Below are 26800 nucleotides of genomic sequence, written 5' to 3'. Positions count from 1 at the left end.
AAACAATTATGTAAAAAACGCACTAATTTTAATAGAAATTTATAAACAACTATTAATGACATTTTATTTTATTATATTGCGCCGTATTTGTGTAATTGATTGCTTTAGCACATTTCTAACAAAACTATCAATATTTTTTTCTCAGTGCATTTATTGTTTGTTTTGTTTCAACGCTATTCCCAACAAATAGTCGGTATAAAAATTGACAATTAGCCCAACTAGAACTGTCAGAATTTTTATTTTTGCTTTATGCTCTTCCACTTTGCTGAGTTTGCTTGTTGACGTCGATTTTCCGTGAAAATTTGTTAGTTGCTACAATAAATTACAATTTACAAATATTTTAACAATTTGCATTATTTTTTAAACTGTTTAATTAAACATTTTAGCGTTTAAGTGCAAGTTTAATCAATAAATAAAACAATGTGGAAAAGAAAGCTATTAATATTGGTGAAGGTGTTTCTGCTGATGACAATGCTTGCCTCAGCAACGCAGGCAAATTCTGATGCTGGCAAAACTATTAAAACGCTAACACCGGTAAGTATGGAATATATTTGCACCCATAGGAATTAAAAGTTGTAAAATATATAATTTTTGTTTAACAATAATTTACATTTATTTCGCCTATAGAATGCCAACATTGCACGCGAGCAACGTCCCTTATTGGCCAATTCCAAAATAAAAGTTCATAGTAAGTGCATTTTGATGAGTCAATAATAATAATATTTATTGAATATTTGTCTTTTTGAAATCATTAGTCGAATGCGAGGGTCGTGATGGCTTAGATGTAAATATTGAGTGGCAATTATATGAGCGCCAATGTTGGACGGACAAGCGCATGGTAAACGTCTGCTTGGCATACAACTTACACTTTGGTTATTTATATCTTACTTAAATTCACAGTACGATATTCAAAAATACGATATAGAAGAAAATTTGCAAATGCAAAATAAATCGGAATTTGGTTTCATCACCATGGACTCAAAAACTACCGAATGTTCAACGCATCCCATTTTGTTGTCGGAAAAGCAATGGCCGGTGCAAGAAACGACAGCGTCTGGCATGGCAGCATTATCACCAGAGACAGCTGCTTTGGCATCGGTCAAGAAAGCGAACAATACCAAAAAACACCCCACAGCGGTAATAAGTAGTATTTTACATAAAAAATTGAAATAAGTGCACTAAACCGTTATCTCGACAATTTGTAGAAAGAGACTCGCATATTTACTGACAATATTACTTCGTCTGTTATGAAAACAAAGTTTTAGTATGATCATAAAATATGAAGTAATTATAGCAAGAATTAATTTCGCGCGTTAGTTGTCGCTGATAAGGTTATTTATTTTATTTTTTCTAATCATATTTGGCGTATTCGTAGAATTTTATCTTATGGTAATATTTTATGAGTCAGCATATGAGCGTCTATTTTTTTTGTAATTATCACGTAGGAAGAGGAAGTAAGGGAATGTTGATAAAACTTACTTTGTGTTCGTGAACATACAAAATTTGGTTTCTGATTTCCTGTGGAATGTTAAACTTAAAGTGCGTTTAATCAGCCATATTTTTGAAGAGGTTTCATGAAGTTTATTTTTAATTACTCTTCAATGTTATGAAAGCTTTTAAAATTGTCTGCTTTAGTATAAAATTGTTTATGCGTAATTATAAACCTTTCAAACCCCTTCGCTGTTTTTTTAATAATAGATATTTTTTTATTTTATCAGCCATTGGATAAAAACATCATCACCATTGGCAGAGATGGCATTTATGAATTGACATTGAAAATTGAAGCCGTCAAAAGTTCAGAGCCCGTAGATTTTTCCGCACATGTACAACTGGACATTGTTGGACCTGATGGCGGCTATCTTTCTGCGATTGATCATCCACTCTTGGCGGTAAGTCAAACACTATTCTATATATAATAATTTTATTATTTGAAAAATTATTATTTTTTCTATATTAACAGTTCTACGGCATAATGTGCGTCGTCTATGTAATTTTCGGTATTATCTGGCTCTTTGTGTCATTCATGCAATGGCGTGACCTTTTGCGCATACAATTCTGGATTGGCGGCGTCATATTGCTTGGCATGCTGGAGAAGGCTTTCTTCTATGCACAATACTATAGCCTGAATGCCACGGGTGTACCGGTTGAGGGCGCCGAATTGATGGCAGAATTTGTTTCCTGCGCCAAACGCACACTAGCACGCATGCTTGTCATCATAATGAGTCTGGGTTTTGGTATTGTCAAGTGAGTGCACATATACATATATGTTTATGTTATTTTCAAACTTAAACCAAATTTAAACACTTGGGCAAATATGCCTAAAAATTACGCTGTTCATCAAAACACTTGTGTTTAATTATCTAATCTCTTTAAGTTTATTTATTAATATATATTCAATTCCGTGTGTAGACCTCGTTTGGGTCCAATGCTCCATCGCGTGGTTGGCGTTGGCGCGCTGTACTTTGTCTTGGCTTGCGTTGAAAGCTACTTGCGTGTGACTAGCACGAAAACCGATGAACAGTTGGTGGCCGCCATACCGTTGGCTGTTCTGGACACAGGCATCTGTTGGTGGATATTCACATCGCTGGTGCAGACCACCAGAACGTTGCGCTTGAGAAGGTGTGTATGCGTGTAAATTAGCGCTTTGAAGTGTGTTAATTACCATAACTCATTTATTATGCTAATTTTTTTGTTTGTTTTTTATTTTGCAGAAACATGGTGAAGCTCTCGTTGTACAGACACTTCACAAACACACTGATATTTTCGGTGCTGGCATCAGTGATATTTATGTTATATGCACTGCATGTGCGCAAGTCACAGAACTGTACACCAGTGAGTGCTTAATGAAAATAACAAGAAAAACAAATTAAATATATATTTTTCTACAATAGATTTGGCGCAATATTTGGTTCGATGCCGCTTTCTGGCATATACTGTTTTCGGTATTATTGTTGGTTATTATGATTTTGTGGCGTCCCACAAATAATAATCAACGCTATGCATTTACGCCGCTGCTAGATGCACCCGACGATGAGGACGATGATGGTAAGTATTATTATTGTTGTAATTTTATTTTAATTATGTATATTCTCCAAAGAGAAGCTTTAGCTAAATTCGAAATTAGAACTGATTTATAACAGCCTGTTATTGCTGTTTATTCTTTATATTTATATTACCTTTTTGTCTTTGCAGAGGAAGATCAGTTCGTCGCCGATGCGTATGGTGTAAAAATGCGCAGTTCGCATGCAAATGGCGGCACTAAAACACCACCGAATGCACAGCGCGGCACAACGACCGAAGAGGATGATCTACGCTGGGTGGAAGAGAATATACCCTCGTCAATGTCCGAACCCGCGTTGCCGGTTTTAGATTCGGATGAAGAAATCATAAATACGAGATTCGAAGTTTCGAAAATGCAATAAAGCTAGACTTTATAGTAAGAGCGAAAAAAACCAAAACATCTAAAACTATTTACATATAAGTACTAACAACAACACATACACACACACACATACCTAACAAGAGAACAGAAGAAAAATGTTGATTTGTGATTTTCAGTATAATTTGCTTGCTTATATACATTAATATATAGTATATTTTTTATATCAGCTATCACATATGCATTGTAAATGCTACATTATTTTCTTGTTAAATGCTTATTATTGATTATATTTTAAATTGCGCGAAAATAAAATTTTTGTTTGATTTAAGTGAAAGTTATAAGCAGCTAAAATATGTTTAAAATATGCACAAATTAACTAATTTAAGTTGATACTAGTTCTAAATTAGATAATAAGTTGCTAATTTTGCTTTGTTATTTTTTTTTTCAATGGTTTTTGCGGTATTATTATAAAAACTGCTTTTTCACACATTTAAAATATTTTGGATATGGTTTAGTATTTGGTTTCTTATAAATAAGTAGTTTATTTCCAAGAAATGTGTGTTTCTCGAAAACTAGTAAGAAAATTTCAATTTATAAGAAAAACAATAATTTTAACTTGTACACAAATTATTTGACGTAAACCAGAAAAATATATAAGCAACATGTAAAATAAATATGAAAACCACATTTTATACGTGTACTATTTAGATGTAAATGCTTATTAAATCATTAATAACAATTAATTTGTAAGTTGTAGATAACACTAACGCGCTGCGGCACTACATTTGTTTCTAGTTAATAAACACACAACAAGAAAGCTCTTATAAACATACATACAGTTATTCTATATGTATGTAGTAATAAACAATTACTTGTCTTTAACAATTCGAGGGCCATTATTAACCAACACATTCATAACTGCAAGCATACACATAAGTATTGTTGTATATAGTTAAGAGTTATGTAATTATTATATTTTGTTTGTTTAGTTTTTCAACTGATGCATATTTTAAATATTATATGAAATATCTAATTAGTTTATTTAGTGTGCTGGAAAAGATTTATAAATTTTTGCAATAGAAATAAAAAAATAATTAATAAATGAAACTCGCAAACTAAAGTCAGCTTTCGTTTGAACTGACGTTATATTATATAAACAAAATAAAATGAAAAATGCGTGCAATTTGTTTTTCCTAATAAATAAAATAAATCCAAATAATGTATGTTTACGCTACACTTGAAATCACATATTTTTGCTATTAAAAAAAATTATCCTTTGAATAAATTGTAGTCAAGCTTAATTATTTTATCAACAGAAAATAAATAATTAAAACAATACATATACACTCTGTATAAATTGTATCATAACAAACTGTCATTTACCTTGGCACCTGTCACCTACATTTATGTAGCGGATAACTGCTTTTAAGGCGGCATAGTAGAGTGGGTGGTTGCAGAGAAAGTCAAAAATGCAGAAAAACCAAACTTCCCGTGAATAAGTGACTTAAAAAAAATACAGTAACGGATAAAAAAATGTTGAAGTGAATTGTGACAACAAATAAACATGTGGTCCAAAAATAAATATAGAAAACAGCTGTTTCGGCGGAGTTCTAAATAATGGAAAGAGTTGACCAACGAGTTTCTTAAAGTTTTCCAGCTTATATTATTGTTGTTGTAGCGGCAGAAAATAATCCAGAAGTAATTTGAAGGAATGCTCCGGGTACGCTCCGGCTGAGTGCACACGACTGTCGTGGAAATGAAATAGCTTTGACAAGGCAATCTATGGAGTTCAAACAGACCGAGATTGATATTCGATATAGAATTACAATTTTTCCAGCATTTATAAACATAGCACAATCTTTATTTAGCTATCAACTACAAAACGCAGATTTGAATACTGTAATTAGCTAGAGATCTTACAATGCATCACCCGTTGTGGTGTTTTAAAATAGTTCAATTTGATTATATATTAAAACGATTCGGTTAAATCTATTCCGCATCAACCGTACATTCTATATCTGAAAATGCGTAGAAAAGTAGATACTTTACAGAAGAAGCGTCGAAAAAAGCGTATACCAACACAATTTTACGCTCCTGGCTGAGACAGGTAAGTCTTGACAAAAATGAATTTATTATTATTTTTTTAATTTTTTTGTTTGTTTTATTAGTGTCTTGTATAAAATTTTGCACATTTGTTTTGCGGTTTTTAATTAAATCAAATACAAATTAATACACTCAAAACTAGACATTTCAGCTGAGTTGTTGTTGGCTGTTGGTTTGTTTCGTTATAAATACAGAGCAGTGTAATAAAGTAAAGTATGTATGTATATATGTATGTATGAACGTGTAAGCGCAATACGTAAACAATAGTATATTTATAATAGTAGAAATTGTGTTAATTTTATTGCAGCTAATGCATAAACTTATAACTGTAAATACACAAATCAATCGTTTGATTTTTTTATATTAATATTTTTTCGTTTCGTTTTGTTTTTTTTTTATTTATGTATGCATGTAAATATACTTTTCTTATTTAAAATTATTGATAAATCGGCTGTTGTTCAAAGTTCTAAATACACACATACATGCAGTGTAACTTAAATATTAATAATTTTTTATCTTTATTAACGTTGACGGAGAAAAAAAAATAATTATTATAGTAATTGAGAGCAAAAAAAATATATATATAAACAAATACAAAATAGGCATTCACGTGGGTGGAAGGCGGGGGAGAGTACAAACAATTGACAAGAAGTGCTATCGCTAAGCTTTGTTCACTTTGTTCTTTTCTTTTTAGTTTTTTGCAATTTAAATGACAATCAGACTGTGGTGCATTACATATGTATGTACATATTTTGTTTACTTTTATTGGGACATATATAAATTAAACGTTCTCGCTTGGTAGTGATAATTACATTATTTTGTATACTCTCTATTAATTAATTACACATGTATGTAGCTCGCTTACCAAACTTTACTCTCGATCACTTTGTGTTTAATATTTAGTTTCAATTTGTCTTCAAATTATTTCAACAACTTTAACAATTGCTACATTTAAATTGTTTTTACTAAAAAATCACCACTACTGAACAATAATGCAAATGCTTTAGTTTACGTGTTATTGGTATGTTTTGTCCATTATATTTCGATGCGGTAATTTATTATAATTATAATTTGTATAACAGTATGTGCATGCAAGTAGGCGCCACACTCAAAAATGTGATTTAAAAACTTTCATGTGCGCGCGTATTGGCTACAAATTCCAGATTTCGTTTGCCGAGCTTCCAGTGAATATATTCGCCACGTAAGTTTAGCGCTTACTGATGCACGCACGCATTATTACTGTTGATAAAATTTTCACTGTCTTATTAGACATTCAAAACTTAGTGTGGATTATTTCTTTTTAAATGGAATTTGAGTATAATTGCATAGGATTTGTGTTTTTTCGTTTCCTTTTTGTGTGTTACTATCATTGTAATAATTATTTTTTAATTAAAAGAATTGCATCTATATGGTTTTATGCAGACTGTGCCTGCTAAGCACACTTCATCTACACTAATTCACCGTTTATTTAATCCTTTCGCTTGCTATTGCGCCATTATTTTCTGCAACTTGAACTATATATATGTATATGTTGTATGTATGTATATTGCAAACGCCAATGTCATACTCCCCCATTACACACATGCACCTCAGTTCGATTCTGGTTTTACATTACGTTTTAATATTGCCGCAGCCAAGTCCTGTTTCATGGCTACCTCCTGCCGTTGATCGGCTAACGGCTGTACGCTACGTAAGCCGTTTATAATGTCTTTCGTTTTACCGAAATATATTTCATTAAGCGTATTGCGTATTTTATTTTCCATTTCTTCAACCATTTTGCCAATGTTTACAATATGCGGCGAAGATTCACTGACATTAGCATCTTGTTCCGTTTGACGTGTCAATGAGCCGCCCAGGTTCATTGTGCCAGAACCTTGTTTGTTCGTTTGCAGCCATAACATAGCTGTGGATGTTAGTTTGTAGTGTGCCGTTCGCCCCGTAGGTTTTTCTTGTACTTCAACGACATGTATGGAATCCCAGCAGCCTCGTATCTTTTTATTGCCGTCGCCGGCCTTTTTAATTAAAACTACCGCTGCGAAACCATGCTCCAGATCCCACAAATACACCGAAGATACACCGCCTTCATAATACATTTCACGATATTGATCGAAGGCATAGTTAGCTTCTATTTCCAATTTACGTAAACGATCTGACGGCATTTGTCCGTCCTCTAGTGGCGGGTAGTAAGTGTTGGACCACGGCGATCGATACGAATCACCATCACGGTTGTAATCGCACAGCAGGTAATCTTTATTATGCTCCTTATCTTTTGCTATTTTAAGCGGTTGATCCACAGATGAGAGTAGATCCTCGCACAGTTCTGGCGCCAAATCAATCAAATCTATCAGATTCTTTTCGATTTGTTGTGGTGGCAGGCGACGCATCAAATCAAGTGCACTGTCCATTTGTACGTCCGACTGAAAGAGGCAGAAAGTAATTAACAATGAGCCGAATACCTATTACATTTTTTATAATATATTTTAAAATAAAAATTTCACTAAAAAATTAGCAAATCGTGAAAGTGCTAAAATGCTATTAACAGTACTATGTTTTGTTTTAATGGGGCTAATGTAAAGTTAGCAAGACGGATTTTGTTATGAATAACAAAGCCGTAGTTTGAACAACAACAACCACAACAATAGCAGGTATGATTACCATATATGGGCATGGTTTTTACTTGTAGTACTATTGCGCCTGCCCACTGCTTAATACACGCATTGCACCGGCACACCTTCAAGACTTGTTTTAAAATATATCGTAAATTTATAACAAGGTTATGCACTTGATTAGGAGAACATTTCGCAATATCCAGTATAGATATTAAAGTATCAAAATGCATTACTCACCATTTTGGCTGCTCCGGTACTTCGTCGTTATCTCCCTTTGCTTCTGTTTCTTTTTCCGAGTTTTTGCCTCACTTTCAACTTGGCCCTATTGTGGCAATTCACCTACATATATTTTTATTACGTTCAGTTCAATTTCGTTTAGTAAACACTTGACCAAATTATATTGCAAAACAATTTGTGTGGAATATAAAAAATTTAGTTATTTTTAAACTAAATATTATAGGGATTTCGTGTGTATTAATACGTTTAATAGGCCTTGTTTTTTTTCAAGTAGAGGTGGGCGAATGAGCAATACCTTCTGACAGCTGTCAGTTGCTACGAAGTTGTGGGCGAAGAAAAAGTGTCATAATGAAACAGGGTTGACTGGGTGAAAATAATAAAAAGAAATATAACTACAAGTTATATATATAATTTCAAAAATCGAGTTATGTATTGAAGCTGTTGTTGTATTTGTATTCTATTCAGATATAATAAGCGCTTATATAATATAGAATTCATAAAAGTTTATCTACTACAACAAAATTTAAGTTTGCGCAAATGCACTATCCTTCACCTTTCAGAAAGTTTCTTATCCGCCGTACTACCCTGTCCGTTTGACGTGTCTTGGCATTTAACCCAATTTGCCAGTATTTCCCGATCATTTGTCAAAAAACCGAATACTGGGAATCTGTCATCATCGGTCCGCTGGATCTTTTTTATTTTATTACTTCCCTGCTTTTGTACGTTGCGATAAAAAATTTCACCTTCTCTGCTGAAAAATTATTAAAGTGCCTTATTATTGGAAAATATGTGAAATTCGCGCATGAAAATTAGTGCAAATCGAAGATAAAGCAATAAAGTGTATGAATTATATAAAATCTAGTGCTAATAATTGTTGTATTGAATAAAAAATCTCTGAGAAAAATGGGCGTTAATCAAATTGTGAAAAAATAAAGAAAAATAAAATATAAAAAGTAAAGAAGCGTAGAAGAAGATTACAGTAACAACTACAATCACAGCAACAATTCCAACAACAACAAAAAGTAAAAGCAACGGCAGCAGCAACACCAACAGTAGACAGCAGTAGACGTCAGCGCTAGCGACAGTCTTTCGCACTGTAGGCTTGATTTGAAAGAGCACAAAGTGAAAGGCGATATTTTCTTTCTCCAAAGTGCAGCGTAGTGTAAAAAGGACACCTACATAAAAGGTATGTACATACATACATATATATTTGCCGATCATCCTGTTAATTAGAAAGTGTAGGGGTTTAATGTCGTTGAATGACTTGATATTTTGGGTTGACATCAGCTTTTAGACCTATGCTACTACCACATCTCTACAGAACTAATATTGGAATATATGTATATGTATGTGGTTAAAATTTTGGTTGGTATTAATTTAAGCTGCACTGATCTCATCATACCACACTTTACATACATTTTGGTGCACAAAGCTTTCCCTCAAGCATAATTTTAACCAATAGCTAAACGTAAACAAAACTCAATTAAAAGAGGCGTTGAACGTTAAAATTATTCAAGTAAGTCTGCTGTCTGCAGTCTTAATGCACATATGCACATCAGCAATTGCACTGCATATATTATACCGATTCACAAACTCCAGTTGTGTGCGCTGTGCCACATGCAGCGCTTCGTCATCTTATTACTAACCACCCTACCCAGTACATAGCTACATAGTATATATAGATGTACGTAACAATACCGTCCAAATACTAATTAGTATGAAATCTACGATATGTATAGTACGTTTGTATGTATGCATGTGTTCACCTCGATTTTTGCTAATTACGCGAGAGTTGCTCCATTCAAATCATTCAACCATTGTGTATTGTGCGCGCAACAGTTGTGCTTCTTTACATTACCGTCCGTACGCCGGAGTACCACAGGTAGTTATTTGTTTTTGCTTTTGCTTTATCTTTTCGTTGTTGTTATTCGCTGATGTTTTGTTTTTGTTTTCTTTTTTTTTGTCTGCTTGGGTGAGTTACTGGTGGTGGCTCTGCTAACTGGTTAGCTGCAAAGATTTCAGACCGGTGAATTATTACTGGTTTATTACTCGCCTTGTTGGTTTGGTTATTTGCTTCATATTTTCATTGTGAAATGTACAGATTCGGAACATTTGGAAATTAGTTACTTCACATTCATTTAACATACGTACATATTTATATGTATTTTATTTTAAATTTTTCGTTTATTGCGTGCTCTACTTTGTGCAAGTTTCGGTTTAAGTTTTGTGATCGCATTAAAACTTGGGGCGTGCGAAACGGTCACCTTAATCATCGTCGTTGTCGTCATCCATCCTGTTCACCGTGGTTGTGGTCAACACTACCAACATCTATATGTAACTTCCACTTTGATGTTGCCTATATGATTTTTATTATTGTTGTTGTTTTTTTCGTTGTGTTGTGTCTTCAACAAGTTACCCGGATTTAAGCCGCTTTTCATACACGATTATTGGCGTTGGCTGCCGCGACCGCAATGCTTTGTTTTTGCTGTGTTTCTTGTGTTGAGCATTGCCTCAGTTCATTTGCCCCTAAAGCAGCAAAAAAAAACAAAAAAAAAAACACCCGAACCGCGGCAATAATCATAATAATTAAAGCTATTGTTTTGTTGTTGTTTTGACGGAGGCTTGAAATAAATAAAATAAATTAATAATTTATTTTTAATTTGCCTGCTCACTTAAGTTTGCAGGTTTCTCGCCAACACCAGCATTTCTTTACGATTGCTATGTAGTATTCGTGTGTTGTTTATTTGTGTATTGTGTGTGTGTGTTTATTTTAGCTTTAAGTTTAAAAATAGTAAAAGCATTATTTTGCAATAATGTTTCAACCAAAATAAAAGCGATAAGACTTTTTTCTTATTAGTTTAATCGTCGACAAAATTTGCATACGACCTTGTCCTATCATAAAAAAATCGTATTGAAATACAACAATGTCAGCGGCATACTATTAGCGACTTTTTCTTCTATTTTTAAACAAGTCGCGCTCAGCAATAGCTGCGAAATTTTTGTAATCCAAATTAGAAAATGTGTTCAGTGTTTAAGGTATACAGTGAAGTAGAAAGTGTGATTTTTGTGTTTTTAATTAATACTGTTTATAAATTCGGAAATATTTTGAAATTCAACTGTTTGTATGTATGTAAAAATATTTTGTGCTAGATTTTACAATGTTAGTGATTCAGTGCAAACAAAATTGGCTATAGATTATTTTCCAAGGCAGGCCTATAATCTCCAAAGAAATTGTTCATTTCAGTCGCTATAATACAGCATCACAAACTGATCGATCAAAATCAAGTTTTGTGTGGAAAATCTTTTTATTTGACAACATAGAGCAACAAAGAGGGCATATATTTTTTTCCAAGGCAACTCTCTAATCTTCGTATAAATTGTTCAGTCCAAGGCAGCGGTATTCCAGCTTTGGTGCAGCCAAAACTTACGCTTTCGGAGAAATTCAAAAGATTTTGGTCATTAAATGTATATTTACTGCTTAAACACTGTAATTAAATACAAGTAATGTTAGAACTACAAAATTTTGACCTACTATTACCATAAATGCAAGCAGCAACGCCTTTTTGTGCTTTAATAATTATGTTTAGCGTACGTAATTACGCATGGTGTACTTTAGGCGTGAGCAAATGTGAGGTGGGCAGTCACTAACACAATTAGCCTGCAGTCAAGAGTTTTGTTTCATCATTACATACTGATTTAACTACCTACACCGACTTAGTGAGCCTGTTGTTCTTATCATTTTATATTTTAACTCATATCTTATATTTCAATTATGAATGTAGGTATGTGCTTATGTGGTTGTATTCAGTTCATGAAAAGTCAATAGTTAATGAATGTTTTATAAATTGTTTTAACTTTCAACTCAAATACAACCATATGTATGCATGCATGTATGTGTGTAAGTGCTCACTTGAGCTTGTGCTGCTGCACTAGTACGAATGTAGATAACTTATCATATCTTGGTTTTGGATTCATTTTTTTATTATTTTTATTGTTCCAGTGCGTAGTACAAAAGGTGTAAAATATTTTTTTTTTTTGCATACATACTTACGATAAATATATGGCATACACATACTAACTCATTTTTCAACTAAAAAGTGCTGTATGAAGGTTTGGCCGATTTAAATTAATGACATGTACTTCTTAAAATTACTTGCTTCGCTAATTGAGCTATCATGAGTGTTGTATATATATTACTTATACCCTGAACAGATTTTATTAAGTGGTGCATATAGCTGGGATATAAACTGACCGATCAAATTAAAACTTTTTCACTTTTCTAACCGCTGTGGCCCCTCATCTTCTTGGAGTATCAGTCATTTAATCTAAACTAACCCTAAAATTTTTACCTTTATGTTTGTTTGTGCTAATTTCGGTGAATGCTGCTATCTTTTTTAGAATATCCCCTCCTAACTGTTGCAATAATTTTTTACAAGTTTGCGCAAACATTTATTATATTTCCATACTATAATAGTAAATAACAAAAAAAAAAAATTTAATAAATTTAATAAAAAAAAAATCAAAAACAATAAACATTTACACTCTTCAAATCATCAGTGTATTTTAAAAGTGACCCTTGTGACTTGAGAAAATGGTGTGATGGCGAAGATGGCATCTGGAGATCTCTCTTTAACGAGTACGAGTAGCCAAGAAGGTTAGTAACAATTGAATTCTACAGTGTAAGACAAACAAATAAAAGAAACACAAAAAAATTACCATTTCAATTTATTTCCGTCTGCAGAAGAAAGTCCCGAGTATGTCGGTTATGACCGCACGCTTCGTCCCACATTGAATTCGAGTGCCAACACAAATGCGGCCAATTTGGCCAACAATAATGGACAAAGCAGTGGTAACAGTAGTGGCGGTGGCAGCGGCGTTGTCAGTGGCAGCACCGCTGGCGGTGGCGGCAATGTAAACAACACCAATGTTTCGAATGGCTCACAATACGAGGTGATCAAGTCATCGCCGTATAGTCCGGCTTTCATGGAAATAAGTCAGATGCGACATCAGCGTGCCGATCCATTGTGCCGTTGCGAAGAGTTGCGCGATCAGGTGGGCTACTATCAGGAGCAATATGTGAATGCCATGGCGCAATTGGAGAGCAGTGAACGCAATAAATTTATCGATGTTATGGCGGAGAATGCGCGTCTCAAGCAACAGAATACGAAATTGGAGCGCCAGCTGATACGTTTAGAAAATGAGAATGGCAATAAGTCGGCTAATGCGGCGGCGAATGCGTACTATTATGGCGACGTGGCGGTCGGACGTGGTGCCGATAATGAAAAATTGTTGCAGCAAAGTGAAAAGTTGCTGGAGGAGTTGGATTTGTGTAAAGAACACAACGTTGAATTGGTGAATGAACGCAAATTGATTATTGCCGAGCGTGAAAAGTATAAGAAGAGCTTCAACTCGACATTTGCCGAGCTGGACAATGTGAAGAAGGAACGCAATTTCTATCGTGAATCACGTGAGCATTTCAATTTAATGCGTGACACCATGGAAAAGGAGATACAAAAGTTGAAATCACTACTTTCCGAGGAGTCTAAGAAAGTTCTACTCATAACGGTCGAACGCAATCGTATCGATGAGGAGCTCAAACAGCTGCTGTCCGAGAAGGACAATGTATTGCATGAGCATCAGAAAATGTTCGACGACTTATCGGCAGCCAAAAAAGAAATTGAGAATTACAAGAAAAACGATTTATTATATCAGGCGGAGATCAATGAGTTGCATCAGGCCAATGCCGAATTGCAAAAGCGCGATCTACTCAAGTCCAACTCGTGGTCGAAAGAGTTTTCCGATAGCAAAGATGATTTCAAGGAGGTGGAAAAGTTGCGCAAAAGCCTCGAGAAGGCCAATTCGGAGGTGCAGCGCGCGCTGCAGGATGCCGAACAGGCGAAGGGCGTGCGCGATTGGGCCATTTCGCAGCGTGAGAAAATCGTACAGGAGCGCGATTCGGTAAAGTCGCTTTGCGATAATTTGCGCAAAGAACGCGACAAGGCGATCTCCGATCTACTCTCGGCCATACGTGATAGCGAGAAAATAAAGAAGCAAAAAGATGAAGCCCAAAAGAAAATCGACGTATTGAAGGAGCAAATTGAAAATCAGAATATTGATAGCACGTCGCGACGGAGCTTTCGCATGAGCACCTACGAGGCCGAAGATCTGCTCGACATTGAGTTGAACTATCATTCCGACAGCGATATCGGCATAATATTGGATGACAGCAACAATCGACAACTGGTGTGTGGCGTCACCAATAGTTCGCCCGCTTTTGGCAAATTAAAAATGAATGATGTCATCTGCAAGGTGAATAATCTAGATTGTCAGACCATGACAAAGCGCATGGTGCTAGATGAAATACGTAGCAGTGCGCCGCGTTGTAAGTTGTTGGTGTCGCGCACGCGCCACAGCAAACGACACTTTTACACCGTGCATTTGAATATGCAAAATAATATGAATCATGGTTTGAGTCTGGACACCGGCGTCTTCATTTCGAAAATCGAACCGAACTCGTTAGCTGCCTACGAGCCCGAATTGGATGTGGGCGATCGTGTGTTGAGCATTAATAACAAATCCATGGAAGGCATACACTCCGTGGACGATGTGATGGGTCTGCTGAACGATGAGCGCAACGATGCTATTACCATTTTCGCATTAAAGAATGTGCAGGATATGGGTTATGGCGATGGACAGCGGCGTATGACCACGTCGTCGGCGCAAACCGATTCCATTGATTCGATGCATCGCATGACGAGCGCCAAGCATCCTTCCAAGTTTTCGGAAATGTTAAGCATCTTCAAGAAGATACACATTTCGAAGCCAGGCACTGATGTCGATCACTTCACGCAAGAGCATGATGCGCTCGCCGAGTTGGATTCGGTGTTAAGTGAAAATTCGTCGGAGAAACCACGACGTGGTAAGCGCAGCAAAAAGGAAAAGGAAGCGGCTGCCAAGAGTATGGGTACTTGGCCACGTGCCAATATACTCAATGCCACACATGAGAATCCCACAGGCACCATAGTGCAGCAACGCGAGAAAAAGCGACCGCCCCTAGCACTCTTCACAGCCGGTCCGATAAATGTCGACAAGGAGGATGAGCGTGAGACCTCCGATGAGCAGCCGCCACCGCTGCCGCCGCAAGCTAAGCCTCAAGCGCATATGCGTAACGGCATAACGGGTGCCGGGCAAGCCATCAAAACCAATCCGCATCGCAATTCCAATCCCATACCCGCCTCGGCGCTCTTCAGCCCCACACCTGGTACAACAGCGATGCCGAATGTGAATGGCGGCAATATCAATAGCAATAATGTTTATGCCAACTACAGACACTCCGTGTATGCGGAACCGCAAATAGACAACGTGGGCCTGTTGGGTGAGCCGACTAAGCTACTAAAACGACCGGCGCCTATATTGCCGAATATGCGTGTGAAAATACCGCCCGTGCCGGACAAGTATGGCAATCAGCGTGCGCACAACTATCAAAATCGCTACTCCCTCAACATAACGCCGACGGAGTTCTACAAGACCAGCGGCCAACAGGCCCAGCAACAGGTCATACATAGCGGCACCGGTGCGGAGTTTCTGCCACGCAAACCGCACATTTTCGATATGTTGAACAGCGGCAATACGGGTATGGGCGGTGTTGGCATGCCTACAAGCGTTAGCTCTAGCAAATCGCAGCCACATCCGGCACTCTTCACACCACTGAATCTCCATCCGCCAAGTTTTGGTCGCAGCTCTTCCACAACACAGCAGAATTCATTGGACATGATCTCGATTAAGTCGCAAAACTCCATCGATTCCATATTGTCGGCGAAGAGTCCGCCAAACAGTGAATGCGCGACGATCAATCACTATCAGAAGCGTGGCATACCAATGCCGCAAGCAGCAGCTAACAAGAATGTCTCTAAGTATCCAAGTGACAGCGAGAGTATTGCTTCGGGCATTATGAGCGCCAGTGTTGGCGGTGGCGGCATGAACATTGGCGGTGGTGCTGGTGGCGGTATCGGCGTCAACAGCGTACTTTTCCATTCGAATAACATGTCCGCACCGATGCACAATCGCCACTCGCAGCTCTTTCCGACCTTCACGCAAAATTCCATAAATGCAATGCGTCAAATACGTCACTCTAGTCCGCTAACATTGCCCTCCTCACCGCCACTACACACGCATCCGCATTCTCACGGACCGCACTCGCACACATCGACACAGCAGTCTCAACATGGCGGCGTGGATACGGCAGCTAGTAGCGCGATTGGCATACCCACCAGCTCGGTGGACAAATTCGATATGGACTTTATGACGCCCGGTATGCCTATGCATACGCAATACTTGCAAGATTACCCACTTTCCACGCACTATCATCATCCACATAGCAGTGGCGGTATGCCGGGTGGCGGTGCTGGCGGCATCATCTATGAAGGTGGCACATTTCCACGCAAGAAGGATCATCAACGCTTGCGCATACCATCGAATCCGAGTGTGGCGAGTAAGAATAGTGCTGGCGTTAAGAACAGTTCCGGTTCGATTGATCATCACTATTGTGGCGTGAGCATGTCCGGTCCGCCACCATCGATGCTAATGCATCATTCAGCGATTGCTGCGGTCGCAGCGAATGGTGGCGGCAGCGGACGCGGTTCGCCGATGCCGCAAGTGCATGTCGAAGTGTTGAGTCATGGCGGTAGTAAGCGTAATTCGAATGCGCCGTCGGATTTTTTATGCCCTGGAGACCTTAGAAGAGTCACGATCGAGAAGAGCGACAAATCGCTCGGCATTACCATACAATGCAATAACAATGGTGGCGGCATCTTTGTATCGACTGTAGCCGATAAGAGCATAGCCACGCGTGCTGGTCTTCAGGTGGGCGATCAACTCTTAGAAGTTTGCGGCATAAATATGCGATCGGCTACAAATGACATTGCGGCGAATGTGTTACGTCAATGCGGCAACTCGATAACCATGCTGGTGCAGTACAATCCGGAAAGTGAGTACAAAAACCCATTGAGTACAAAAAAATATTATATTTCTATGTGTGGGCATTGAGCATTTGCAGGGTGACGTTCATTTTAATATTTTTTTACGATTCTCTCTGTTTAAAGTTTTGAATTTGTCACACATGCGATCTTAAACGTGTGTTTTTTTTGTTTTCAAAGCGGTCGAATGAGGTTTGATCCTCAACTAGTATTGTTTTTCATCAAATATTTATCTCCGTATCATATTTACCAAGCCTTAAGTGATCATTTTATTGATCTGTAATGTTGTAAAGATATTTCGAAAAATTTCGGTACCTAACCTCAAATTGATCACTATGATCATGAATAATTTTTGGTACTATACCTTATTTCCTTTAAAATTTTTAATTTTTCGATCGTATTTATCAAGCCTTACGTGATCTTTTTATGGATCTGTAATGTTTTAAAGATATTTTGAGAAATTTCGGTAATCTAACCTCAAATTTTTTACTATGATGACGTATAGTTTTTGGTACTGCGTGATATTATTTCTTATTTCCTTTAAACATTTTAATTTTTGAACTTTTTTCGACATCCTTTCCATTTATGGCGATCTTCGTGTATTTTGGATCGCGTTCCCGATCGTTGTTATTATCTTTACCGTTCTGTTCAAATCGATGACGATCGTTGTTATTATTTTTACCGTTATAAACAAATCGGCCCGATTATTTGGATTACTTTTACCGTTATAATCAAATCGATCCTGTTTCTTGGTATTCTTTTTACCAGTATAATCTAGTCGATTCTGATTTTCGATACTTTTTTCTTCTGTTAAAATTTTTTTTTTCTGTTAAAAATGTTTAGTTGTTTTGGAATCCTATTTTTAAAAGTTTTTCAAAATTTTGCTTTTGGTGTTTCGTTAAAATAATCGAAAGTTTTTCAAAATTTTAATTTTTTGTTTTCGAAAGTTAATAAGTTTTTGAAAAACTAACGTTTTCAAAAAGCAGTTTGTAAAAGCAAGTGTTTCAAATATTTTACTTTCAACATTTACATACATATGTGCTCGTGCCACCTGTTTCTCTGAAATCCCAAAATGCCACATATTTTTTTAACACTTTTTGCGTTTAAGAATTTCACTCTGGCGAATATGACGGCACCAATAATCTCGAGACTGAATCTCCAGTTAATCACTCTGGCTCGCCCACACCTCGCAATTCACCACGACCACCGGTGCGCACCATGATGTCCTCACTACCACCACTACCAATCTCGGCACCCACCAGCAATCCATTGGCACAACAGACGAACATAATACCACAATCGAGCTCATTGATCTCAACACAATCGATCAAGGATCAAAGTTTTGCCGATAGCCTGGAAAATCAATCGGACATGAGCAGCAGTCAGGATTTGCCCTCGTCAGCGGCAACCACAACCACCACAGCCTCAACCACATCGACAGTGTACGAGGAGGAAGCGCGCTATGTCACCCTATGCATGGATAAATCGAAGAATTTGGGCATCAAGCTGTTCGGTGGCAACAAGGTGGGCATCTTCGTGCATGACGTACACCCCGGTTCACCGTCCGATATCGCTGGCATACGCAAAGGTGATCAGATATTGGAATACAATGGCGTGGACTTGCGTTGTGTAACGGCCGAGCAGGCGGCCAATGAGATATCGAAGTTGACGGACACTGTCACCTTGTTGGTGCAGAATAAATTGAAAAGTGAGTGCACAAATTGTAGTGTCTAAAGCGCGCACAAATTATATTTTAACACATTCCAACAAATTTCCGTATTAACAGAATTAAAGCAAATTAAAGACAAGACAGGTGATTCTTTTTATATACGCGTCGGTTTCGATCGTACCGGCGAGCTGAATGATGGCGACTTGCGTTTCGTCAAGGATGAGGTGCTCTATGTGGACAATACGGTTTTCAATGGCACATTCGGACTGTGGCGCGCTTGGAAATTGGATGCAAAAGGCCACCGCAAGGAGTGCGGCATTATACCGAGTCAAATGAAGTATGTCAACGTGGCTGCAAATAGCAAAATTTCTTGATTTTTTTATATTTTCATTTCACAAATGCCACCTGCTTGCTTTTAGAGTGGAGGAAGAGCTGCGCGCTGGCGAAGTGGTCGACTGTGAGGGCGGCACTGCACGACGTGGCAGCACATCGGCGCGTCGTTCGTTTTTTCGTCGAAAAAAGCACCAGCGTAGCTCATCACGTGACTCCACCGAAATTGCCAGTTTCAGCAACACACAGCTAAGCTTCTTCCCGGACTCGGGCATATTGAATGATGACGGTGGCATATTGAGCTATCAGCGCGTGGAACGTTTGGATTGTGAGTAGCGCGCTTTATTAATTAGCATTGAAAGTGCTAAAAAAGTTTTTTAACTGATTTTTTGTCATTTATATTATGCTGCAGCACCTGTACGTCGGCCGTTGCTTATAATCGGTCCGCTATCGGAGCGTGTTATGGAACGTTTGACTATTGATTTTTCGAATTTATTCAAAATGTGCGAAGTGACCACAATGGATTGCTCACAAAATGCCATGGAAGAGGGCTTACAGGAAAATATTTTCGTTGACTATCGCCGTCGTGGCAATAAATACGAGTGCACCACGGTAGAGAATATAAATAATGCATGCAAGAATGTGAGTAGCTTTGCTTTTTAATTGTGAAACTGTGGAAAAAGTTGTTGTGCTACTGTTGTTGTAACAAAGTAAAAGATATCGGCATGGTTGGCAATAATTTGGTTGCCAAATGGAATCGGTTGTAACGGTCACAGATACCCCATGCCCTATTCCTCTCCTTTAAATGTTAACAACCAATCTAAATTCACCACTAATACTCAGTCTTAGACACTTTTCATGCATTTTGGTAACCTAACCTCAAAATATAAATCGTTAATCTTAGCTTAGACACCTAATATCGCATTCTTCTTCGATAAACGCTAACAATCAATCCAAATTCACTACTAATACTTAGGCTTAAACACTCTTCATACATTTTGGTAACATAACCTCAAAATATAAATCGTCAATCGTGGCTTAGACACCCAATACTCCATTTTTCTCCATTAAACGTTGACAATCAATCTATATTCATCACTAATACTCCGCCTTAGACACTTTTCATATATTTTAGCAAACTAACCCCAAAATATAAATCGTCAAACGCGGATTAACGACCTTTTCTACCACAAAATTTGAAATTTTTTTTGCAACAACAACTTCATCAACACAGAGTTTCAACTTTTTTTTTTAACCTAATTGCGCAATTGATTAAATTTTTTCCGCCCATTGAAGGATCGTCGTCACTGCATTTTAGACATATCCCCGTCGGCCGTTGAACGTCTACAGCGCCTACAAATCTATCCGATTGTTTTGCTCTTACGCTTCAAATCGGCAAAGCAAATACGTGAAATACGTGACTTTGGCATTGATAAAATATCGGCCAAGGCCGCCAAGGAAATGTACGAACGCGCATTAAAACTCGAAGCAGACTACAAGCAGTACATATCAGGTGAGTGTTTGAAATTTGTTTGACATGTCTATAAATATTAATATTTGTTATGTTCTCTTACAGCTGTTATACCGGGCGTTAGCATCAAGCACATGTGCACACAAATCAAGGATGCTGTGGATAAGGAACTGGATAAATTGCTGTGGGTGCCTGTAAGCGGCTAATTGTTGATGCCGGCTTCGAATTGTAATAAATATGCACTTGTATGGCATTTAGGTGTACTAGTATAGTGTAATACGCACATTATGATTATTTAAAAAATTTCAGTTGATCCAAACTTTTTTTTTGCAATTAGTGAGACAGCGGACAATATATTTTTGTCGATTTTAAGCTTTTTTGTTGGCTTAAATAATTTTTTTTCTGTTTGTTAAGCTTAAACTGCGCTGCTTGGTGAAAATTCTTTTATTTTTCGCTTAAATTTTATTATTTTTTTTTTAATTAAAGTAATTTTTTTTAAATTAAATTAATTTTTTTTAATTAAAATATTTTTTTTTATTTATTTATTTTTTTTTAATTAAAATTTTTGCTTATTGATTTGTAAATAAGTTTTTTTTAATTTTCAAACTATTTTTTTTTAATTATTAAATTTTTTTTGCAATTTTTAAATTAATTTCTTTTTTATGTTTAAATTAGTTTTTTTTTATTTTTAAATTTTTTTTTTAATTTTAAATTAATTTTTTTATTTTTAAAATTTTTTAATTTTTATTTTTTTTAATTTTAATTTTTAAAATTTTATTATTTTTTTTTAATTTTTAATTATTATTTTTTTTATTATTTTTTTATTATTTTTTTTATTGTTTTTTTTTATTTTTTTATTATTTTTTTTATTATTTTTTTTTATTTTTTTTATTATTTTTTTTTATTTTTTTTATTATTTTTTTTATTTTAATTTTTATTTTTTTTTATTTTAATTTTTATTTTTTTTTTATTTTTATTTTTTTTTTTTTATTTTTTTTTTATTTTTTTTTTTGTTTTTTTATTTTTATTTATTTTTTGTTTTTTTATTTTTATTTTTTTTAAGCGTCATTCGTTTAGACGTTTTGTATTACTTTTTTTCCCCGTTTCTTGTTGTGTTTCGTCCCTATATCTCTATCTATAGATAACTACTTTTGTATTAACTAACCTTCTAAGAAGTATTCACTTAGTATGATTTGCTTTTAGCTTTTATTAGTTGTTAACTATTTACTGTAAACTACAATTACACTAAACTACTTATTATTGCTTTACATTTTAGATTAACTATGTTGCAACAACAACAATGACAAATATTATTTTTCAGAGAGTGTCCAATAGCTTTTAGTTTAAACGCGTAACGTTTTTTTTTAGTAATTTTTGTTTATATAAATTTATAATTAATTTTAAATTGCAAATTTGTATTTGTAAAAAATATGACACGCATTGCTCGGTGTGCTATAAAATTACTTAACTTTTGAATTTCATCATATAATTTTCAAATTTCCTTTCTATACACATATCTATTGTACATTTTCTGTTTTATTTTTCCCATTGAGCGCTCATAATGCGCATAAAACGAAAAGTATTTCGCCTCTTTATTATTATTATTATTATTTTTCATTACATTTCTTTTGTGTATTCTAAAGCTGTATTATTATTTTATTTTATTCTATTTTTGCTGAAATATTTTCCATTTATTTCTGCGAGTCTATTTATATTGAAATTTTTAAGTACGCGACGCTAGAAAAAACTAAAAACATTTAGCTACTAAGCACAATATTCGAAATTGTAAAATAGCAACATACTTTTCAGTATGTCTCTAGTTAAGTAAGCAACGAAAATAATGTTAGTTTTAATTGTTATATTTTACTACAATTTGTTGTACTAAGCGGCGCTTTGTGCAGGCCAAGCCTGTGTCAAATGCCTAAATTATTGTTTTCAAATCGCTTTTTCTTTTTGCGCTTCAAATTATGCTAATTTTACAGGGTTACAGGGTAAAACAATATTATAATGCAATTTTTTTTATAAACATATACTTTTATTTACTTATAAACATGCATTACATATTCATTTATACATATCATATGTAATATAAAAAAGTGAAGATATTTTATATACTATATATAATACTTATGAAAAAATATTGGTATTTGCTAAATGATAGTAATTATGTATGTGTATGCGTTAAATGCTTTTTCTAGTTTTACTTTATATTTCAATTTTACAGTCTTATTTATAATTTAATCGAAAAATTATATATATATTTAGTTTACTAAATTGTAAATGTATTATAAACACAATTATATGCATATATTTATTATTTACAACATGTTAATATAACCAAAATTATAAACAGAAATTATGTTAAAATTAAAATTAAAAAAAAAATTATTTCACTAGCCTTATAAATGAAAAACTTTTATTTGAGACTTCAGATTTGCACAAAAACTGGTATTTTTTAATTCTATTTATAAAAAATTAAAACAATAAAAATATTGAAAAAAACTTTACTTGGTACTTTTTATTTTATTTCATTTGTTTAATATTTTCATGAAATTTAGTTATTGTTTTTTATATTTAAACAGATTCTAGATATATTCAAATATACAACTGCAAAAATTTTTCAATATAAATTATCGGCAAGAATTTTTTTATTTTTTTATGTAAAAATATAATATTAAAATTTGTTTTAATAAAAGTAATAATTGGTTTTAAATAATAAAAAAATGTTAAAAAACTTTGTTAAAAAATAATACATAAACGTTATTAAAAACTAATATAAAAATAATAGAATAGAAAATATTTTATTAAGTAAAATATTTTTTATAAAATAAATTTTTATAAATATTATTGTTTTTATATTTTACACAAAATATTTTTTTTTTATTCTTAAAAAACAAAATAAAACTTTTTTATAAAATTTTTTTTTGTATTTTTTTTAAATAAAATTTTTTTTATAAAAATAATATATTAAATGAAAATAGTTTATTAAAAAATATTTTTTATAAAATATTATTTTTATAAATATTATTATTTTTATATTTTACAAAAATATTTTTTTTAAAATATTTTCTTAAAAAACAAAATAAAACTATTTATAAAAAAAAATTTTTTCTATATTTTTTTACACAGACAATTTTATTTTTTTATAAAAATAATATATTTTAAATGAAATGAATAATTTAAAAAAAAAATATGAAAAATATATACTGAAAACTAGTACGTAATAAAAATATTTTATAAAATATTTACTTGAAATATTTTATAAAAAAAAAATGAAATATATAATTATTTTTACTATTTTGCTTTTTTTTGAGAGAATAATTTTAAGTAAAACATTTTTTCTAATAAAATATTAGTTAATTAATAAGAAATTTTAAAATAAATATGTAATAAGATATACTGTTTAATAAAATTAGCTCTTTTTTTATTTTGTGCTAAAAAAATATATATAAAATATTTTATAAAAAGATAAATAAATAAAATAATATAATTTAATATAAAATAAATAAAATTTTATACAAAAAAAAAATATTTTATAAAAACAAAATTTTATTTAATTATTATTTAAACAATATTTTATAAAAAAATTTACTGTTTTATTACTATTTAAATAATCATTACTTTTTATATTATAAAATATTTTATATATTTTGTTTTCAACACAAAATAAAGAAAAATATATTTTTTATTAAACTTTTTTTATTTCTTTTAAAATGTCTTGTAATTAACTAAAAGTAAAAAAATAGTCTTTATTTATAATATTTTTTTATATATTTTTTATAAGAGACAAATTTGTGTTTAGAAAAATAATATAAAAAAATTGTTTCAAAAATTTTATTTTAAAAAGTTATTAAAAATATATAATAAAAAATAATACTTTATTAAAAAAATATTTACTTAATAAAAATAGTTTATTTAAAAAAAACAATTTTCTTATATTTTTTTTTTACACGAAATAAAAATAAAAAAAATATATATTTTTTTTATTAACTACTTTTTCAAAACTTTTTATAATTCACAATTTTTTTTGTTAATTAACTAATATTTTTTTTGAAAAAATATTTCAATTAATAAAAATATTCTCTTTAAAGAACATAATAGTGTTTTTTATTTAATATTTTTTGTATATATTTTTTATATCACAAAGAAATTTGTTTTTATAAAAATAATGTAAAAAATTAATAAATAAAAATGTTAAAAAAATATAATTAAAAAAACATATTAAAAATATATTATAAACAAATTTTATTAAAAAGTATTTTACTTAATGCAAATATTGTATTAAAAAAAGCCATTTTTTAATAAGTTTTTTTAATTTGTTTTTTTAATTTTTTTGTAATATTTTTTTAAATTTCTTTTTAATTTTTTTAAATTTTTTTTTTTAATTTTTTTTTTTAAATTTTTTTTTAAATTTTGTTTTTTTAATTTTTTTAAATAAAATTTTCTTATAATATTTTTTCAACACAAAATAGAGAAAAAACGACGTTTTATCAACTATTTTTTTCAAAATTTTGTACTTATTTTTATATTTCTTGTAAATCAATTAAAAAATAAAATCTATTGAACTGTTCAAGAAATTTTACTCTTAAGTAAAAGTTTTGAATGCAAAACTTGCTTATTATAGGCTTAAAAAATATTATATAAAAAAATACGAAATATTTATTTTTATTGAAACAATGAAAAACTTTGCGAAACATGTGGCCTTAGAAAGTTAAAACAAAAATGACTAAAAATTATTCTAAGCGCTTAGCTACTAGACAATTTTATTATATACCATACATACATATATACATACATAAAAAAAATATTATAAAAAGTGCATAAGTATATATTACTATATATTTATACTTGTAACAAATTGTATACAACAATAAAATATATATACTGCATTGAAATATGCTATAATATTACTTATGAAATGCATTTTAAAATGTATATATTAAATACAATAACAACAATAACAATTAGGCATTTTATGGATTTGTAATATTAAAAAAAATATATATATGTACATATATTTATATAAATGTTGTTATTTACAAATGCGAAAACTTTGTCGTATATGTTCTAACGGTAAACAAACTGATGTAGATTTTATTCATGCGCATGAAAGAGACAATGAATTTATTATTATACATATATACATACATACATACTTATTTTAGAAATGCATTACAATAAATTAAACTTTTTTGCAATAAATAAAATTAAAAAAATTTTTTATAAACTTGTTTTATTCATTTTTATTTTATTAATAAATTTTTATTAATATTTTTAAATTCTTTTTTTATTAATATTTGTAAATTCTTTTTTATTAATATTTTTTTTTAATTTATTTTTATAGAAAAATATAAAAATAGCTGTTGTCTTAACGAAAGATATTTACTCTGCGGCTGTCATATTGATAGTATGTTCTATTTATAGCACTATCAATCGTTTTACATGCCCGACAATGCCAACTCTACCAACACATCTCAATTCAACCTTTTCGAAACCGCTTTTTGACGCCCCACTTCTTTTAAGAAATTGCTTGAAAAATTTGTGTATAAAATTCAAAAGCTTTGTTGTAATTTTTATAAGGCATCTTCGCTCTCCGCAACTATATAGAATGACGATTCGAACAAAGAACTGGTATAAATGAAATGGACTGCTATAAACGAGTAAAAGGTGATTAACAGTTAAATGAAGTATCCTCATATTTTTTGTAATGAAAAAGAGAATGATCAATCGAGCAAACAACTGGTATAAATCAAGGAGACTGGTATAACCGAAAAGAAAGTAGGTAACTAGTCTAATAAGGCATTTGCATTCTCTTCGAAATCAAAGAAAATAAAGACAAAGACAAACGTATTGAACAAATCACAGGTATAAATATAATATACTGGTATAATCGAATAGAATGTATTTCTACCACTTTAGAAAAAAAGAAAATCGACACAAAAGACAAATGAATTGAACAAATAATTGGTATAAATCCAATGAATTGATATACTCGAATAGAACCAAAAGGAGAGATTGGCGAAA

General features: G+C 32.8%; 3 protein-coding genes across 5 annotated transcripts; 2 read left to right on the top strand and 1 right to left on the bottom strand.

The window, feature by feature from the left end:
- The first annotated feature begins 154 nt into the window (after nt 1-154).
- Nucleotides 155-4740, top strand: LOC105227802 (transmembrane protein 87A). Of its 2 annotated transcripts, XM_011207316.4 has the most exons (11): nt 155-304; nt 387-534; nt 628-688; nt 756-838; nt 901-1137; nt 1719-1889; nt 1961-2244; nt 2410-2619; nt 2712-2832; nt 2892-3045; nt 3193-4740. In XM_011207316.4, the coding sequence occupies exons 2-11, from the start codon at nt 421-423 to the stop codon at nt 3420-3422; spliced, it is 1665 nt and encodes a 554-aa protein (XP_011205618.2). In that variant the 5' UTR covers nt 155-304; nt 387-420; the 3' UTR covers nt 3423-4740. The 2 variants fall into 2 exon arrangements, with proteins under 2 accessions (XP_011205618.2, XP_011205617.2); XM_011207315.4 differs by having other exon boundaries at nt 247-534.
- Nucleotides 4741-5520: 780 nt separating this feature from the next.
- On the bottom strand, nt 5521-8641 carry LOC105227798 (F-actin-capping protein subunit beta). Of its 2 annotated transcripts, none has more exons than XM_011207310.4 (2): nt 8332-8641; nt 5521-7902 (listed from the first exon to the last, which is right to left on the bottom strand). In XM_011207310.4, the coding sequence occupies exons 1-2, from the start codon at nt 8332-8334 to the stop codon at nt 7075-7077; spliced, it is 831 nt and encodes a 276-aa protein (XP_011205612.1). In that variant the 5' UTR covers nt 8335-8641; the 3' UTR covers nt 5521-7074. The 2 variants fall into 2 exon arrangements, with proteins under 2 accessions (XP_011205612.1, XP_049309725.1); XM_049453768.1 differs by lacking the exon at nt 8332-8641 and adding an exon at nt 8141-8283.
- A 262-nt stretch (nt 8642-8903) lies between these two features.
- Nucleotides 8904-21216, top strand: LOC105227799 (disks large homolog 5). Its single transcript, XM_049453748.1, has 9 exons — nt 8904-9517; nt 12889-12985; nt 13073-17317; nt 18415-19014; nt 19093-19312; nt 19395-19633; nt 19718-19947; nt 20602-20818; nt 20882-21216. Exons 2-9 carry the CDS (start codon nt 12931-12933, stop codon nt 20980-20982), a joined length of 5907 nt encoding a protein of 1968 aa, XP_049309705.1. The 5' UTR covers nt 8904-9517; nt 12889-12930; the 3' UTR covers nt 20983-21216.
- Nucleotides 21217-26800: the final 5584 nt, after the last annotated feature.

Source organism: Bactrocera dorsalis, chromosome 1 (assembly GCF_023373825.1).
Source record: "Bactrocera dorsalis isolate Fly_Bdor chromosome 1, ASM2337382v1, whole genome shotgun sequence".
In the NCBI taxonomy this organism is placed as follows: Eukaryota; Metazoa; Arthropoda; class Insecta; order Diptera; family Tephritidae; genus Bactrocera; species Bactrocera dorsalis.
The sequence above is the reverse complement of the archived record's forward strand: the minus strand, read 5'-3'. Positions and strand labels throughout refer to the sequence as shown.